Source organism: Notamacropus eugenii, chromosome 6, assembly GCF_028372415.1.
Source record: "Notamacropus eugenii isolate mMacEug1 chromosome 6, mMacEug1.pri_v2, whole genome shotgun sequence".
Taxonomy (NCBI): Eukaryota; Metazoa; Chordata; class Mammalia; order Diprotodontia; family Macropodidae; genus Notamacropus; species Notamacropus eugenii.
The window spans coordinates 116,659,782-116,677,196 of record NC_092877.1 but is presented as its reverse complement, the minus strand read 5'-3'; the positions used below and the strand labels follow the sequence as shown (position 1 = coordinate 116,677,196).

The window sequence follows — 17,415 nt, the reverse complement described above, 5'->3', positions numbered from 1 at the left end:
CAAAGAAGACTATGGAGTAATCAGATAGGTATAAGAAAGCTAAGTGTTTTATTGGGAACATCTTTGCTCTCTCTCCCATATTGGCATATCCAAGAAATGTTGAGATTAACACAAATATAATGAAATAATATTTCTCAATATATTAGTTCAAAAGGGAAGAAAAGAACAAATTGAAAAAATAATTACAAATCATTAATGGAAATATAAAATATCAACAATAAATGAAATGCAAATTAAAACTATGAAATTTTAACTCACATCTAGTAAATTGGTAAATATACAAAAAATCCTGCAGATAGAGGGGTGGGGAGGTACTATGGCATTACTGATGAGCCATGAGATCATCCAACAATTCAGAGAAATAATTTGAAACTATACAAAAGAAAGAGAAAGCATAATGCATTCATACTCTTTTATCCCAAGATCCCATTGCTTTGAATATCAATAGGGCAGGGGTGCGGTTGTGGAGACAGAGGAAAGTCCTATATATGGCAAAAAAACCCCAATATGTGTGTGTATGTATGCACAAAAACTAGAAACAAAGTGGGTGTTTTTTGATTATGAACTGGCTAAACAACATATGATATATGAAAATAATGAAAAATTGTGTCATTAAAAGCTATGAATTTAAGGAATTCAAGTTAATGTGCTTTAGATAGATATTAGATGTAGATATTAGATATAGATGTTAGAACAACCAGATACTGTTTGGGCTGTCTTAGCCTTAAAAGCAGCAATGATCAATAAATCAAAGAGTATCTAAATATGTATTATATGCATGACATTGCTTAGTACTTGGGATATAATTCTTTTCTTATCTGTACTTGTGTGAAAGTTACACTTTTACAATAGAAACAGGAAGGCTATATCTATCTTTCTATCTATCTATCTGTCAATCTATCTATGTATATCTATATTTGTAGATATACATATCTATAACAATAAATATACAGACAAAATATAGACAGGAATGAATACAAATACATTTTCAAAGCTTAAAGAATAAATTCAAATAGAAATTTCATTTGTGAAAAAAAATTGTTATTCTTTATTTAAAATTTTGTAAAATTTTTATAGAGGGTTAGAAACATATCATTAGAAAATGTCTTGCAAACATCACAATGAAAAATTGAATGTCTTTGTTTCCAGAGGCCAGGACCAGCTAGGCAAAACATGGCAGAAAAATTCATAGTGCCCATCATGATAATGTAACTGAAGATGATTTTTGAGAAACCTTGAAACTATGCTTGAGCGAGTTCAACAAAGTTACAATAAAATTTTGGCCATATATCTTATTTATATATTCTAAAACAGTCTATTGTTCATCTGCCCTCTACTTTTCCCTTCGGCCATTCACCAAATTGAAAGTTTCAAGTACTTTTCATCAATGGAATCTTCAATGCTGCTTACATGATAGAAACAGCATATTCTCATATTTAACTATTTTGCTAATTTAGTGTAGATAAGTACCTTTGAATGGGTCAAATGAATAGAAACTGATAATGGAAATAAATAGCTTTTAAAATATGGAGAATATCTTTAACATAAGAAGTCATTAGATAATTTGAATATATAACTTTCCCATGCTCTGTAACTCTTAGGAGTTCATGTTGTTCCTGAAGTTTGTAGGATTTCATCTCAGTAGATGTAGTTCCATTAGTATGCAGATGTAATTCCAGTAGTACTCCCATTTTCCTATACATTTTTTGAGAAGTGTCCTTCTTCACTCATTCTTGACTATACTTCTCATGAAAGTTCTCCTGCCTGCTTTTTCTCCTTTTTGCTTCTGTTTGGAAGATTTACTTATTATGTAGAATGATGCATTGTTGAAAATGTATTTTCTACCTCTTTCTCTTTACTGTAGACAATTTTTCATTGTATAGTCCATTTACTTTTCATTCTGAATTATGAGCAGTTTTTTTTTTTTATTAAACATTTTTGTAATGTCAACAAACTTCCTGAAAGCTGTGCTGACATTTTAGGGGATATTTTCTTTTGTATGTGAAATATAAATGAATATTATCTTAATTTAATAAGCAAAAAGTCATTTAAAAAGTCATCAAATTTGTTGATGGTATTTTATAGTATTGTTATGAATAATACTGTTGGATCAAGACAATTCATTCTACCTACCCTTTCCCTTTTTGTCTATTGTTACTGATCATTCTTCTATCTGTCCTAACCAGGTATGAAACTGTGTTAAGGACATATTGTCTAGGGGAATGTCAGATATTCAGGAAGGGATGCAGCGCTTGCATTTTCTACTAGTATTTGCCCAACACATAAGCTTGCCTGGCACTTTTATACTAAGGTCACAGGGGATGGCATCCATATCCTTTACTCATACCTGAAGTTTGCCTTGGGTTCATTGTTCTAGGCTTTCCCGTCTCCTAAACGATGGAAGTAGAAGCCTCAGTGTTTGCATTGTATCCTTAAAGATTCCTAAAGAACAATAGAACAATTCTATTCTTAAGGATTTTGGGAATGAGAGAGGGGAAAAAGATATATGTGTGCATGTATACATGTATGTGTATGTGTGTATGTATGTATGTTTGTATGCCAAAAACATTAATATTTAAATATATACACAGACTTATATGTGGTTATCTATACATGTGCTTGTATACATTCATGTGCATATATATACATATATACATACATGTCCACACATACATACATATAGCCTCCAGGTGGTACTGATTTATATGCCAGATATATTAACATTTGAATCTTTTCCCTATAGTGCCTAAAAGAGCAATAGATCATCCTCCGTACCACCCATGGACTAATGATCAGCATTTTAGAAAGAATCTTAGCCTTCCAGCCTCTCCTTTCTTCATTCTACCCACCAATTTTATCTCCTCCTTCCTTTAGAAAGCAGATCTCTTCCGTATTTCTAACCTCATCCTTTGGGATAAGAGGATTTCTGAGGTGCCTCACAGCTGGAGATATAGGATCATTTTATATGATGCAATCACTTAAGCTTTCACAAAAATGCATTTACACCAATATTTTAGATGTTCCTACTAATCATACTTTAAGCTTCATGACTAAAATAAATGATAATTTTAGGGTCTAGGAAAAATGGGAAATGATATTTGGAAAAGGACAGAGAAAAGTGTTCTCAATGCATTATAGATTTAATGTTTGAAAGAATCTTAAATATAGTTTATTTTAAGCTCCTTAAGAAAAAAAAAAGAAAAAAAGAGAAAATATTTATTTTGGCACATAGAAGATGTTCCAAACAGTGTTCTGAAAACTACTATCAAAATATTAATTTTTCTTCTGGAATAGGCAGAAATTTCATTCCACCAGGCAAATTTCAACAGTCTATAATTTCTACTTTCATCACTGACCATCCCTTTGTCTCTGTTTGTTGCACATCTTGGTGAAAATGAAGGCAGTATGAAGGAACTGTATGTTTATAAGGTGGTGGAGAGGGAAAATATCTCATTTCCTAGATCTTGTTCCTTGATGCTAGAAAGATAAAACAATGCATATTTTCTTTGTTTTGTTTTTCTCTAAATCTGCTAAAAATCCTCTAGTTAATCCATGTGTCAAACTACCTCTTTTTTTTTGGAGCAGAATTATTTTTTAAGCAAGTGTAACTCAAACAAAATAAAGTAAGAAGTGGTGACTCAATTATAAAAATCTGATGAATACTTGGAAAAATATAAGCACTCTCCCCCAAAGCAGAGGATTTTATCCATTCACAAAGTCATGTGAATGAGAATTGATTCTATACCATGGCTATTCCAAATGGGAAAAAAAAAAAAAAACCAAACAGAACAAACAACAAACCACTTCAAATTACACATGCTTCAGTTTCATGCTCCAGGGCATACAAACCACTTTGCTCTGGGTGATGAGTGTTTTCCCTCCTTTTCAGTTCATGAAGTCAAATGGTTTCAACATTCCAGTGCTATCAAGCAGGAATAGATTGAGTGTGGCTGACATTCTGCCATGGCATAAGGATGTTTATGCTTTTTTATAGCCTGCAGACCTGCTTATCCTTCTGTTATTACCCTCTAGTTGCAGTGAAACCTACTGATAAGGGAAAAGGGGGTTGGTTCAGCCCTTAAAGTTGGCCAGTGTGCTGATGGCAGCTCATTAGATGATTCTGTTAATAAGGGCAACTAGAATTTCATTGATTGTTTCTTCCATACTCTCAGTAATAAAAGCCATCATGACAGTTAAGTGGCAGTTCCAAAATATGAAAGAGCCCTGTGACAATACTAGGTGATTATAGACTAAATTCATTGTATGCTATACTTATTTTTTGGGGGGCCGGGATGGAGAAAAAGGTGGTGGGCAGAGTAGGATAACTTGAAACCTATCATGTGTTTGTGTGTGTGTGTGTGTGTGTGTGTGTTGATAAAGTTCACATTTATTAAGTAAATATCACCCTTCTCTTCCCTACTTCATTTCTTTCTTAATGTTTATTTATTTAATTTTAGTTTTCAGTATTCACTGCCACAAAATTTTGAGCTCCAAATTTTCTCCACATCTCTCTCCTCCCTCCACCTCATAGCACTGCGTATTCTGATTACCCTTTCCCTCAGTATGCCCTTCCTTCTATCACATCCCTCCCTTCCCTTATCCCCTTCTCTCTTTTCTTGTAGAGCAAGATAGGTTTCTATACCCCATTACCTGTATTTCTTATTTCCCACTAACAGGCAAAAACCATTCCCAACATTTGCTCCTAATACTTTGAATTCCATATTCTCTCCTTTCCTCCCTCCCCACCCATCCCTCCTGAGAAGGCAAGCAATTCAGTATAGGCTATATATGTGTCATTTTGCAAAAGACTTCCATAATAGTCATGATGTGTAAGACTAACTATATTTCCCTCCATCCTATCCTCCCCCCATTTATTCTATTCTCTCTTTTGACCTTGTCCCTCCCAAAAGTATTTACTTCTGATTACTCCCATCTCTCTTTTTCCCTCCCTTCTATCATCCTCCTCACCCCACTTGTCCCCTTCTCCCTTACCCTTCTGTAGTACAAGATATACTTTCATACCAAACTGAGTGAGCATGTCATTCCCTCAAGCCAAATGTGAAGAGAGTAAACTTCCCTTTTTCCTTCTCACATCCCCTCTTTTCTCCTCCATTGAAGAAGCTTTTTCTTGCCTCCTTGATATGTGATAATTTACCCCATTCCATCTCTCCCTTTTTCTTCCCAATATATTCCTCTTTCACCCCCCAATTTTATTTCATTTTTTCAGGTATCACCTCTTCTTATTCAATTCACCCTGTGTTCTCTGTTTATGTGTGTGTATGTGTACTGAGAAAATGTTTCCATATTATTATCTTTCCATGTAGGAATGTAAACAGTTCAACTTAAGAAAGTCCTTTATGTTCTCTCTTTCCTGTTTACATTTTTATGCTTCTCTTGATTCTTGTGTTTGAAAGTCAAATTTTCTATTCAGTTGTGGTTTGTTCAATAAGAATGTTTGAAAGTCCTGTATATCATTGAATGACCAGTTTTTCCCCTGAAGTATTATGTTCAGTTTTGCTGGGTAGGTAATTTTTGGTTTTAATCCCAGTTGCTTTGACTTCTGGAATATCATATTCCAAGGCCTTCAATCCTTAATGTAAAAATTCCCAGATCTTGTGTTATCCTGATGATATTTCCACAGTATTCAAAACTGTTTCTTTCTGACTGCTTGCAATATTTTCACCTTGACCTGGGAACTCTGGAATTTAGCTACAATATTCCTAGGAGTTTCTCTTTTTGAATCTTTCTCAGGAGGTGATCTGTGGATTCTTTCAATATTTATTTTGCCCTCTGGTTCTAGAATATCAGGACAGTTTTCCTTGATAATTTCATGAAAAATGATGTCTAGACTCTTTTTTTGATCATGGCATTCAGATAGTCCTATAATTTTTACATTGTTTCTCCTGAATCTATTTTCCAGGTGAGTTGTTTTTCCAATGAGATTATTTCACATTATCTTCTATTTTTTCATTCTTTTGTTTTTGTTTTGTAATTTCTTGGTTTCTCATAAAGTCATTAGCTTCCTTATGTTCCATTCTAATTTTTAAAGAACTATTTTCTTCAGTGAGCTTTTGAATCTTCTTTTTCCATTTGGCTGATCCTGCTTTCTAAAGCATTCTTCTCCTCGTTGATTTTTTGGACCTCTTTTGTCAATTGAGTTAGCCTATTTTTAAAGGTGTTATTTTCTTTAGCATTTTTTTTGGTCTCCTTTAGCAAGCTGTTGACTTGCTTTTCATGATTTTCCTTCATTGCTCTCATTTTTCTTCCCAATATTTCCTCCACCTCACTTACTTGATTTTCAAAATTCTTATTGAGCTCTTCCATGGCCTGAGACCATTGCATATTCATTTTGTAGGTTTTGGATGCAGAAGCCTTGGCTTCCTCTGATGTTATGATTTCTTCTTTCTTACGTGAAAGGATGGGAGAAAATATCTGTTCACCAAGAAACTAACCTTATATAGTCTTATTTTTTTCTCTTTTTTTGTGGCATTTTCCCAGCCATTTATTCGACTTTCGAGAATTTTGTTGAGAGATGGTATATTGTGTGTACCTATAAGTTCTCAGTTCCTCCAAGATGGCACAATCAAGGGAGCAATATTTGCTTCTCTCCTGAGCTGCACACTGGTCTGGGAGCAACAAAAAGCTTTTCTGCCCAGAATCTTCAATTGAATTTTCTCACCACAACAGCCTCTAGCTCCCCCACCCCCTTCCAGGGCTCCTCCTCACTCCTGGGTGGAGTTCAGGGCTGAGAATCAGATTAGTGTCTCAGTTCCCCCAGGGGCTTTAGGCAGAGTTCTCTAAGGGCTATTAGTCAGGACTGAAATCAGCCCTTCAATTCCCTCAGGGGTCTAAGTGGAGAGCTTCAAAAATGGCAGCTGCCTGAGCCCTCCCACTGACCATTGAAGCTGTCTGTGGCATTTGTGGATTGAGAAATCTGGGAAATGCTGCCAGTGGCACCCTGAATCCTGTTCTGGGGATTGTCCCTGCTTCTCTGCACTGGTCTGGCTGGTGCTCATTGCACTAGTCTCAAAACCTATCATGTTTCACAGGCTTATTGATGTCTTCACAACATTTGTTGACAATATGACTTTTTTTCATTCATTTATTCATCCATTCAATAAATATTAAGTATCAGTAATGCACAGAGCAAAAGCTTCAGAGATTCAGTTTTTTTAGATGTTGTTTCTGTTCCCAAGGAACTTAAAACATCATATATACATTAAACACAAACACATTTAACTACAAGCCACTAGTTCATTAGAGATATAAAACCAAATGTCATGTATAGTTGGACAAAGAGTATTGCTATTCATTGCATCAAGAGAAAAAATAACAGTTTAAAGTGTTGCCATTTGTGTTGAGCTCTTGCAAGCTGTTGAGAATTCAAGAGGTATGGGGAGAGGAATAATAACTCAGCCATGCGCAATAACAGAAGCAAAGGAGGGGAGGAGAGAAAGCATAGTACTTTGGATTGACAGAAAGTAATAGAGTTCTAATGAAGGATTGAGGACATGAATTAGAATATATAAATGAGAAATTTTATCTTCCCTTGATTTTTAAGACATATTTCTCTTATGCATTTGGTCAGCTTGTAGTTAGAACATTATTCTATGATGTATGACTGTTTAAAAAGGCAGACTTCGCAAAAGTTCAATTCCCCTCTGTCACAATCTGTTAGTAATAGCCCCTAGACATTATTTCAAGAATTCAATAGACTTCTGATCTCACTGATTTAGGTTATTTCTTCCAGTGATACAGATTACACCCCACCCATACCTGTTTTTTTCTGTGATTTTTTTCATATCCCCCCATAAACCTTCCATTTTAAAATATTTACCAAACATATTAAAGATTTCTTTTAGGGCTGCTAGCATTCACTGAGTACCAATAGAGCACTCAAGTCATACATGTCTTACCTCTCACTCTTGATACATGCCAAGGCTAGCTCTTTTTCTGATTATGTATGTCCTAAATAATAAGATGAGTATTGCTAAGTAAAAGAGTCAAGAGAAATAGAAGGGAAAGTTAGTCTGCTAAAAAATGGAGATGAGACCTAACTAAACTGTAATACTCCAAGAACAGTTATGGACAAGAATTGGGTGAAGACAATAACAGTATACAAGAACATAAAAGAAAAATTGCCAGTGTTCTTATTGTACTTTATTATTTATGACAATAAACCATTACAACTGAATTCTAACACTTCATTTCCTGACGAAGATATGTGACATAGAAATAACACCAACAAAGGGGAAGTAAAAAAAAAGCCACACCCAAAACAAGTATGCAGAGAGTATATGTTGGAGATGACCAAAGTTTAAAAGCATTGGGTATCATTTTTTTTTCCCAAAAATGATTGGGAAACAAACAAAAATCCACAATTGTCATTTATTATCATTATTATAATTATTATTGTTTAAAGGACATAGCTAACTACCAATTAGAGTCATAACTAACATGAGGCAAATGTAGCTTTTTAACAGAGTGCTCAAATCAATTCAATTCTTCCTCATACTTCATTTAGGTGTTTTTTCCCCCAGTCCCTGCTCTGTCTTGGACTGTAACTAACATGATTTACTACCAAAAGTCATCTATACTGGACCAACTTCTCTTCCTCTTATACCTATACCAGACCATCCCCACCCACAAGTATAGACACACACACATATTATTTAATTGTATTTTTCTCCAGTGCAAAAATTCCTAATGATGCCTTCATAAGCAACTTATACAGTAATGTTTTGTATAAAAAATTTGTTAATATTTTATTCATGTTATTCTTGATTTTTAACAATAGTATGAAAATTGAACAAGCAAGATTTCACAATTTTCTATAACATCTTCTCAATCACATCAGAGGTAAATATCACAGAATTGAAGGCTGATATCATCAGTCATTTGAAAATTACTTAAGTGATTATGGGGTAAATCAGAAAGGAATTGTTTATCATCACCACCACCACTATCAAATTTAACTATAGTGGGAAACTATACATGTTCAAAACTATACATCAAAGGATGATTATTCCAGAAAATGTCTTACTGGTAGACTGATTTCCAAATTACAATTGCAAAAGTACAATCTACTTAATCTTATTAGTGGAAATTTTGTTGTTGTTGTTGAGTTGTTTCAGTCACACCATGACATCACTTTGGGTTTTCTTGGCAAAGATGCTGGAGTAGTTTGCCATTTCCTACTCCAACTCATTTCATAAATGTGGAACTGAGGCAAACAGGGTTAAGTGACTTGCCCAGGTTCACACAGCTAGTAAATGCCTAAGGTTAAACTTGAACTCAGTTCCTCCTGACTCCAAGCCTAATACTCTATTCACTATGCACCTAGCTGCATAAATTTATTGATTTTATTGGCTATTAAAAGAGATAAAAAGTGTCCAAGAAAGTGTTGTCACATCCCGGGCCATTTGGAATCAATTTCAAGAGTTGGTTAATCCTTGGAGTTTAGGTTCAAATCCGAGAAACACATACCAGCCTAAGATTAAATTGAATCCAACCTATTAGTGAACGATAACATTTGCTTAATCTACAAAGATAATTCCACAGACTAAGAAGATCTTGGAATCAAGTTGTATCTCTTATGACATCTCTAGACCAAAATGGTCTCCCTAAGTTTCTCTGATATTCATCAGAAGTGCCTCACAACTCAATTAAACTCCATAGAATTATATTGGGCTACTAAACATGCCTCCAACATCTCTTTATTCTGGTTTAAATTCCATATTGCTTTAAAATGATTGCTAAGATGGAATATAAAAAATATTTAAAGCTAATGTCATATCAGAAGAAAAAGTGGTGCTCTTCATGTGCTCTTATAAAACTGAAATTAATTTCAAGTTCTCTCATGTAGTTTCCTTTCTGTGTTATTTCAAGGATCTGTGATTTCCTCCGTGTGAGTATACCTTCCCTCAGTACAGCTCCCAATCCCTCTGTACGATAATGAATGTCATGAGTTGCTACAGCCCCAAACAATTCAATACCTTGAAGTAAGTTCTCCTGGTGATGATCTCTGAATTTAGCAATGACAAGCTCTTGGACACCAAACCCACAATTTCTGGTTTTGTATAAAGAATGACTTTGATAGAGGATGATATTCTCACTGTTTGTTAAAGACCAGTGACTGAAAACTGTTAACTTAGTTTTCTAAACTAACTTATCTTAGTGAAGGTTTGTGTCTCTGTTATGAGATTTTTTGCTTTAAAATAAATACATTTTATTGACAATATAACATGATTCATGGACTATTTCCCTGAGATTTTTATACTTCCTTTGATGCAATGTGTTTAATTATTATCAGAACTCTTGTTCCATTTTTCTATAGTATCAGGGAGGGACACACCAAGCTTTAATGAAAGGGACTATATTTATTACAAATAGCAATGATAATCTTCTCTCTCTGCTACATTCATACATACTTATGTATCCCTAATAAATTCCTTTACTTTCAAATCTTTTACTTAGATTTTAAGCTGTCTTGATCATTAATAAATGTATGTATTAGCACATTATAGAAATTTTAAGCAAACAACTAATGGACCCGAATTGAAATTAGATCATTATCTATGAGAATCCTCACTTTTAAATTTATACTTGTTGATTTGTTGTTCTCATAAAGTTTTCTTCAAGATTTCCTCTGTCTTCTTATTTTTCCCCATAGAAAAGGGAAATGTAATTTATTTAACATGCATCACAGCAGGAAAAAATATTTTAAAAAATGCTAGAATCATATTGGGCCCTCAACAATTACTGTCTGAATAATTTCAGGAAAGTAGGCCATGACTTTTTTTTAAAAGACCTAGAGAGGGGGGGCAGAGCCAAGATGGCGGAGTAGAAAGACGCACATACACATAGCACCGAACCCACAACCCATAGAACGGCTACAGGGAAGTAACTCACGGTGAATTCTGCACCCAAAGGCCACAGAATATTGGAGTGAGGGAGATTTCTGTTCCAGAGAGACCTGCAAACCTCTCGCGGGGGGTCCTTCGCGCTGCGGACTGGGTGCTGGGACTGGGAGCTGAGGGCAGCCCTGCCGGGGCTGCGGCACCGAGAGGAAAATATCCGAGCGGGCTTCAGGGACGGGATCTCCAGCAGCCACACAGGTCCCTCCACCCACAGAGGGACCTTCAAACCTCTTGCAAAAGGTCCGTCTTGCTGCAGACACGGAGCCCAACCCAGCCCAGACCTGCTGCGGCTACGGCCGCGGCACCGAGAGAAACAGATCCGAGCAGGCTTCAGGGATGGGATCTCCAGTAGCCGCACCCACAGGTGACGGGGGTCGGTGAGAGAGTCTCTTTGGAGGGTCGAGAGGGGAGTGGGGTGCCCCCATAATTCAGGCCCTCCCGGGAGGTAGAAACTGAGAGGTGGCTGTAGACTGGGGCTCCACAAGCGGGCGGGAGCCTGAACTCATTGTGGAATGTCTGTGCATAAACCCCCTGAGGAAACTGAGTCTGAGAGGCAGCCCTGCCCCAACCTGACCATCTGAACTTAATTCTCACACTGAATAGCAGCCCTGCCCCCGCGAAAAGCCCTAAGGCTGGAAGCAGTATTTGAATCTCAGACCCCAAACTTTGGCTGGGAGGATCAGGAGGCGAGGCGGGTGTGAGGAGAATATTCAGAAGTCAAGTCACTGGCTGGGAAAATGCCCAGAAAAGGGAAAAGACATAAGACTATAGAAGGCTACTTTCTTGGAGAACAGGCACTTCCTCCCTTCCTTTCTGATGAGGAAGAACAATGCTTACCATCAGGCAAAGACACAGAAATCAAGGCTTCTGTGTCCCAGCCCACCCAATGGGCTCAGGCCATAGAAGAGCTCAAAAAGAATTTTGAAAATCAAGTTAGAGAGGTGGAGGAAAAGCTGGGAAGAGAAATGAGACACATGAAGTCAAAACATGAACAGCAGATCAGCTCCCTGCTAAAGGAGACCCAAAAAAATGTTGAAGAAATTAACACCTTGAAAACTAGCCTAACTCAATTGGCAAAAGAGGTTCAAAAAGCCAGTGAGGAGAAGAATGCTTTCAAAAGCAGAATTAGCCAAATGGAAAAGGAGATTCAAAAGCTCACTGAAGAAAATAGTTCTTTCAAAATTAGAATGGCACAGATGGAGGCTAATGACTTTATGCAAATCCAAGAAATCACAGAACAAAGACAGAAGAATGGAAAAATGGAAGATAATGTGAAATATCTCATTGGAAAAACAACAGACCTGGAAAATAGATCCAGGAGAGACAATTTAAAAATTCTGGGACTACCTGAAAGCCATGATCAAAAGAAGAGCCTAGACATCATCTTTCATGAAATTATCAAGGAAAACTGCCCTGAGATTCTAGAACCAGAGGGCAAAATAAATATTCAGGGAATCCACAGAACACCACCTGAAAGAGATCCAAAAAGAGAAACTCCTAGGAACATTGTGGCCCAATTCCAGAGTTCCCAGGTCAAGGAGAAAATATTGCAAGCAGCTAGAAAGAAACAATTCAAGTATTGTGGAAATACAATCAGGATAACACAAGATCTAGCAGCCTCTAGATTAAGGGATCGAAGGGCCTGGAATAGGATATTCCAGAAGTCAAAGGAACTAGGACTAAAACCAAGAATCACCTACCCAGCAAAACTGAGTATAATACTTCAGGGGAAAAATTGGTCTTTCAATGAAATAGAGGATTTTCAAGTATTCTTGATGAAAAGACCAGAGCTGAAAAGAAAATTTGACTTCCAAACACAAGAATGAAGAGAACCATGAAAAGGTGAACAGCAAAGAGAAGTCATAAGGGACTTACTAAAGTTGAACTGTTTACATTCCTACATGGAAAGACAATATTTGTAACTCTTGAAACATTTCAGTATCTGGGTACTGGGTGGGATTACACACACACACATGCACACACACACACATACATAGAGACAGAGTGCACAGAGCAAATTGAAGAGGATGGGATCATATCTTAAAAAAAAATGAAATCAAGCAGTGAGAAAGAAATATATTGGGAGGAGAAAGGGAGAAATGGAATGGGGTAAATTATCTCTCATAAAAGAGGCAAGCAAAAGACTCATTAGTGGAGGGATAATGAGGGGAGGTGAGAGAAAAACATGAAGTCTACTCTCATCACATTCCACTAAAGGAAAGAAAAAATGCACACTCATTTGGTAGGAAAACCTATCTCACAATACAGGAAAGTGGGGTATAAGGGGACAAGCAGGGTGGGGGTGATGATAGAAGGGAGGGCATGGGGAGGAGAGTGCAATTTGAGGTCAACCCTCATGGGGAGGGATAGGATCAAAAGAGAATAGAAGTAATGGGGGACAGGATAGGAGGGAGGGAAATATAGTTAGTCCTATACAACACAACTATTATGGAAGTCATTTGCAAAACTACACAGATTTGGCCTATATTGAATTGCTTGCCTTCCAAAGGGAAGGGGTGGAGAGGAAGGGAGGTAAAGAAGTTGGAACTCAAAGTGTTAGGATCAACTGTCGAGTAATGTTCTTGCCACTAGGAAATAAGAAATACAGGTAAAGGGGTATAGAAAGCTATCTGGCCCTACAGGACAAAAGAGAAGACGGAGACAAGGGCAGAGAGGGATGATAGAAGAGAGAGCAGATTGGTCATAGGGGCAATTAGAATGCTTGGTGTTTGGGGGGGAGTGGACAAAAGGGGAGAAAATTTGTAACCCAAAATTTTGTGAAAATGAATGTTAAAAGTTAAATAAATAAATTTAATTTAAAAAAAAAAAAAGACCTAGAGAGGCAGAACTATGATGGTGGAGTAAAAGACAGGGACTCACCTGAGTTCTTCTCCAAGCCCCTCCAGATACCTTTTAATAATGACTCTAAACAAATTCTATACAGCAGAATGCACAAAAAGATGGAGTGGAACAATTTTCAAGCCTAAGACAACTTATAAAGTTGCCGTGAAAAATCTGTTGCACTAGGGTGAGAGAGAAGCACAATCCAGCACAGGCAGATCCAGCATAGACTGGGCCCCAACAAACCAAGAATAGGCATTGGCTTCATTTCTAGAATATATAGAGAACTGAGTCAAATGTACAAAAATACAAGTCATTCCCCAATTGGTAAATGGTCAAAGGATATGAACAGGCAGTTTTCAGAGGAAGAAATTAAAGATATCTATAATCATATGAAAAAAATGCTCTAAGTCACTTTGGATTACAGAGATGGAAATCAAAACCACTCTGAGGTACCACATCACACCTATTAGATTGGCAAACATGGCAGAACAGGAAAATGATAAATGTTGGAGAGGATATGGGACATGAAAAAAAAAAATTTCCAATGGTCTCCTAAGGCAAAATACCTTCCACATTCAGAGAAAGAACTATGGAAATCAATAGGAGAATGTAGCATGTGTGTGTGTGTGTGTGTGTGTGTGTGTATGTGTATTATACTTTGGTTTATTATATGTTTTCTTCTATTTATTTTAGTTCTCCTACTTAGCATAACTATAATGAAAATGTATTCAGTAGGAATGTGTGTGTAGATCCTATATAGAATTGTATGCCATCTTGCGGAGGGAGGGAGGTAGAGGGGGTAAGTAAGGGGAAAAAAAAATCTAAGTTTTATGGTAGTGATTGTAGAGCATTAAAATAAATAAAATGAATATATTAAAAAAATTTAAAAAAGAATAGGCCTTGGGATGATTTAGTCAGTGGCAGCAATGGCAGTTTCCAGACCTCTCAGCCCAGAGACAATAAGGATTTTACAATGGGCCAGAAAGATTGACAAGGGTCCATTTGCTGGCACCAGGCGCAAGACTCTATTGCATTGCCTAGACTTTGATCTAGGTCACAGTCCTAGGGTCTTAGAAGCCATGTGAGGAGGAGCACTAACACAGAAGAGCTTATGTCCATAGCGATCCTGGTCACAGTTCCAGGGTTGAAAAATGTGCTTGAGGTTACTCAAAAATCAGTGCATGTACCAGGAGAGGAATAAACACACCTCTCCCTAGATCATACCGCCTTGTAAGAGTCAAAAATTTATAGATCCCCAGAACTGCCTCTAAAAACAGGTGCACAAAAATATCCCGAAGCATCAGACAATGCTCCCTTCATTGAGAAGCAGAGCCTCACTTTAGCATACATCTAAAAATCAAGAAATGAAATGGAAAATGAGCAAACCATAACAACAGCAAAAGCAATTCTGACCATGGGAAGTTGCAATGGTGATAAGGAAGAGGAAAACACACATTCAGAAGAATACAACAAAGTTAAAATTATTGCATCCAAAACCTCCAAGAAAAATATGAATTGGTCTCATGGAAAAGCTCAAAAATGATTTTCAAAGTCATGTAAGAGAGGTAGAGGAAAAATTGGGAAGAGAAATGAGAGTGATGCAAGAAAAGTATGTAAAAAGAGTGAACAGCTTGGTAAAGGAGGCACAAAAGAAATACTAAAGATAATAACACCTTAAAAACAGAATATACTATGCCTAAAGGGCTATAAAAATGTGAATGCCCTTTAACCCAGCAAAATCACTTTCTAGGGCTGTATGCCAAAGAGATCATACAAATGGGAAAAGGATCCACATTTACAAAAATGTTTATAGAAGCTCTTTGTGTAGTGGAAAAGAATCGAAAATTGAGGGAGTGCCCATCAATTGAGGAATGACTGAACAAGTTATTGTATAAGAATGCAATGGAATACCACTGCTCTGTAACAAAAATAATGAGCAGGCTGACTTCAAAAATATCTGGAAAGACTTACACGAACTGATGCTGAGTGAGGGGAGCAGAATCAGGAGAACATTGTACAGACTCACAGGCACATTATACAATGACTAACGTTGATAGACTTGGCTCTTCTCAGAAATGCAAATTTGTAAGACAACTCCAAAAAACTCATGATGGAAAATGCTATCCACATCCAGAGAAAGAACAGCAGAGTTTGAATGCACAACAAAGGATACTATTTGCTCTCTATCTTTTTTGTTTTGTTTTGTTTCTTCTTTCTAGTGGTTCATCCCATTGGTTATAATTCTTCATTACAACATGACAAAAGTGAAAAATACATTCAACGTGAATGTATATGTAGAGCCTGTATCATATTACATGTTCTCTTGAGGAAGGGGTAGAGAAGGGAGGAGGTGTTGGAAGTCATGGGGGTCTATCAGCTTACCCAGTACTGAACTGAGATCCTTGTGCTGGTTTCTTTAATGTGCCAAGACTGGTAGGGTATTTCTGTGTTTCCCCAGGGTTACACTTCAGTAAGTAGCTGCTGGAGACTGTCTGTTTGCTTAGGCACCTGAAAGGTTCTATCTATCTATTTACTTGAAGGTATGCTGAAGCATTTAGCAGTTTTCAGAGTTGGAGTGTGCTGGTTCCCCTGCCTATGCTGAGGTACATGGCAAGTCCTGGTGTTGGTGTTTACCTGACTTATGCTAGGTCATTTCAGGAATAAAATCAGAGCCAGAATTTGAATCCAAGGCCTCTGATTCCAATCTCAGTATACTTTCTACTCCATTGCTTTTTCATTTCACAGCTATTTACAAGTGTATATATAAACACACAATCCCAAAATGACATTACTTAAAATATGTTTCATGATATGATGTATAATCACCACTTATCTTATTTCCAGGTTTTTCTGGCTGAATACGCAGGACCTCTGCTTATCTACCTCATCTTTTATATGCGACTCGCATATATTTATGATGCAAAGGAAAGTTCCAGAAGATTGCGCCACCCAGTGGTACAGTAAGTTATATACTAAGGATGCAGACAATGTTGAGAAGTCATGCAATATCTACAGCTGCAGAACAGTGAATCAGGCATTTATTATGACAAATTGATATGTGGAATGTATACATGGTGTGGAATAGAAACATACTGCATATGTCTTCATATTTTAAAGGAAAACATATATTCTAAGTTAGTGTTAGCCTAGGCTGTGTCAACTGGACCAGTCCTCTTGGCCTGCAGAGGCCAGAGATGAACAGACAGAGTAGGCAAGAAAAACTATGCAGAGACTAAGAGAGAAGTTTATTTTCTGTAGGGAGGAAAATGGCTTTCAAACAAGGAGAAAACCAGACACCCTTCTATTAGGGAATCCTGCTTCAGTGTAGGCAAATCTCAATATATATATATGGATGGTTAATATGTATATATATACATATATATATGTGTGTGTGTGTGTGTATGTATGTATATATATGTATATATATGGATGGTTACATAGTGAACTGTAGCCCTGACAATAAAAGATAACAGACACAATGGGAAAAGTGTGATTCATAGCAGGGTTTCACGGATGAAACTTGGGTACTACAGGTACTTGTCCAAGCTCAGAGAACACCTGGCACTTCTCAAAGCCATACAATAATTACGTGAAACAGTTTTAAAATTTTGCTGTGGCTGAGTTCACCCAGAGTGTGAGGGCAAAGGATTGT

At 36.8% G+C, this 17,415-nt stretch overlaps 1 protein-coding gene across 3 annotated transcripts in view; it reads left to right on the top strand.

Moving 5' to 3' along the window:
• Positions 1–17,415, top strand: part of TECRL (trans-2,3-enoyl-CoA reductase like) — a 172,197-nt gene that overhangs the window by 115,910 nt on the left and 38,872 nt on the right. For all 3 annotated transcript variants that reach the window (XM_072620882.1, XM_072620881.1, XM_072620880.1), the window contains exon 5: positions 16,608–16,723. In XM_072620882.1, coding sequence (XP_072476983.1) covers positions 16,608–16,723 — 116 coding nt within the window. The remainder of the gene's footprint in view (positions 1–16,607; positions 16,724–17,415) is intronic.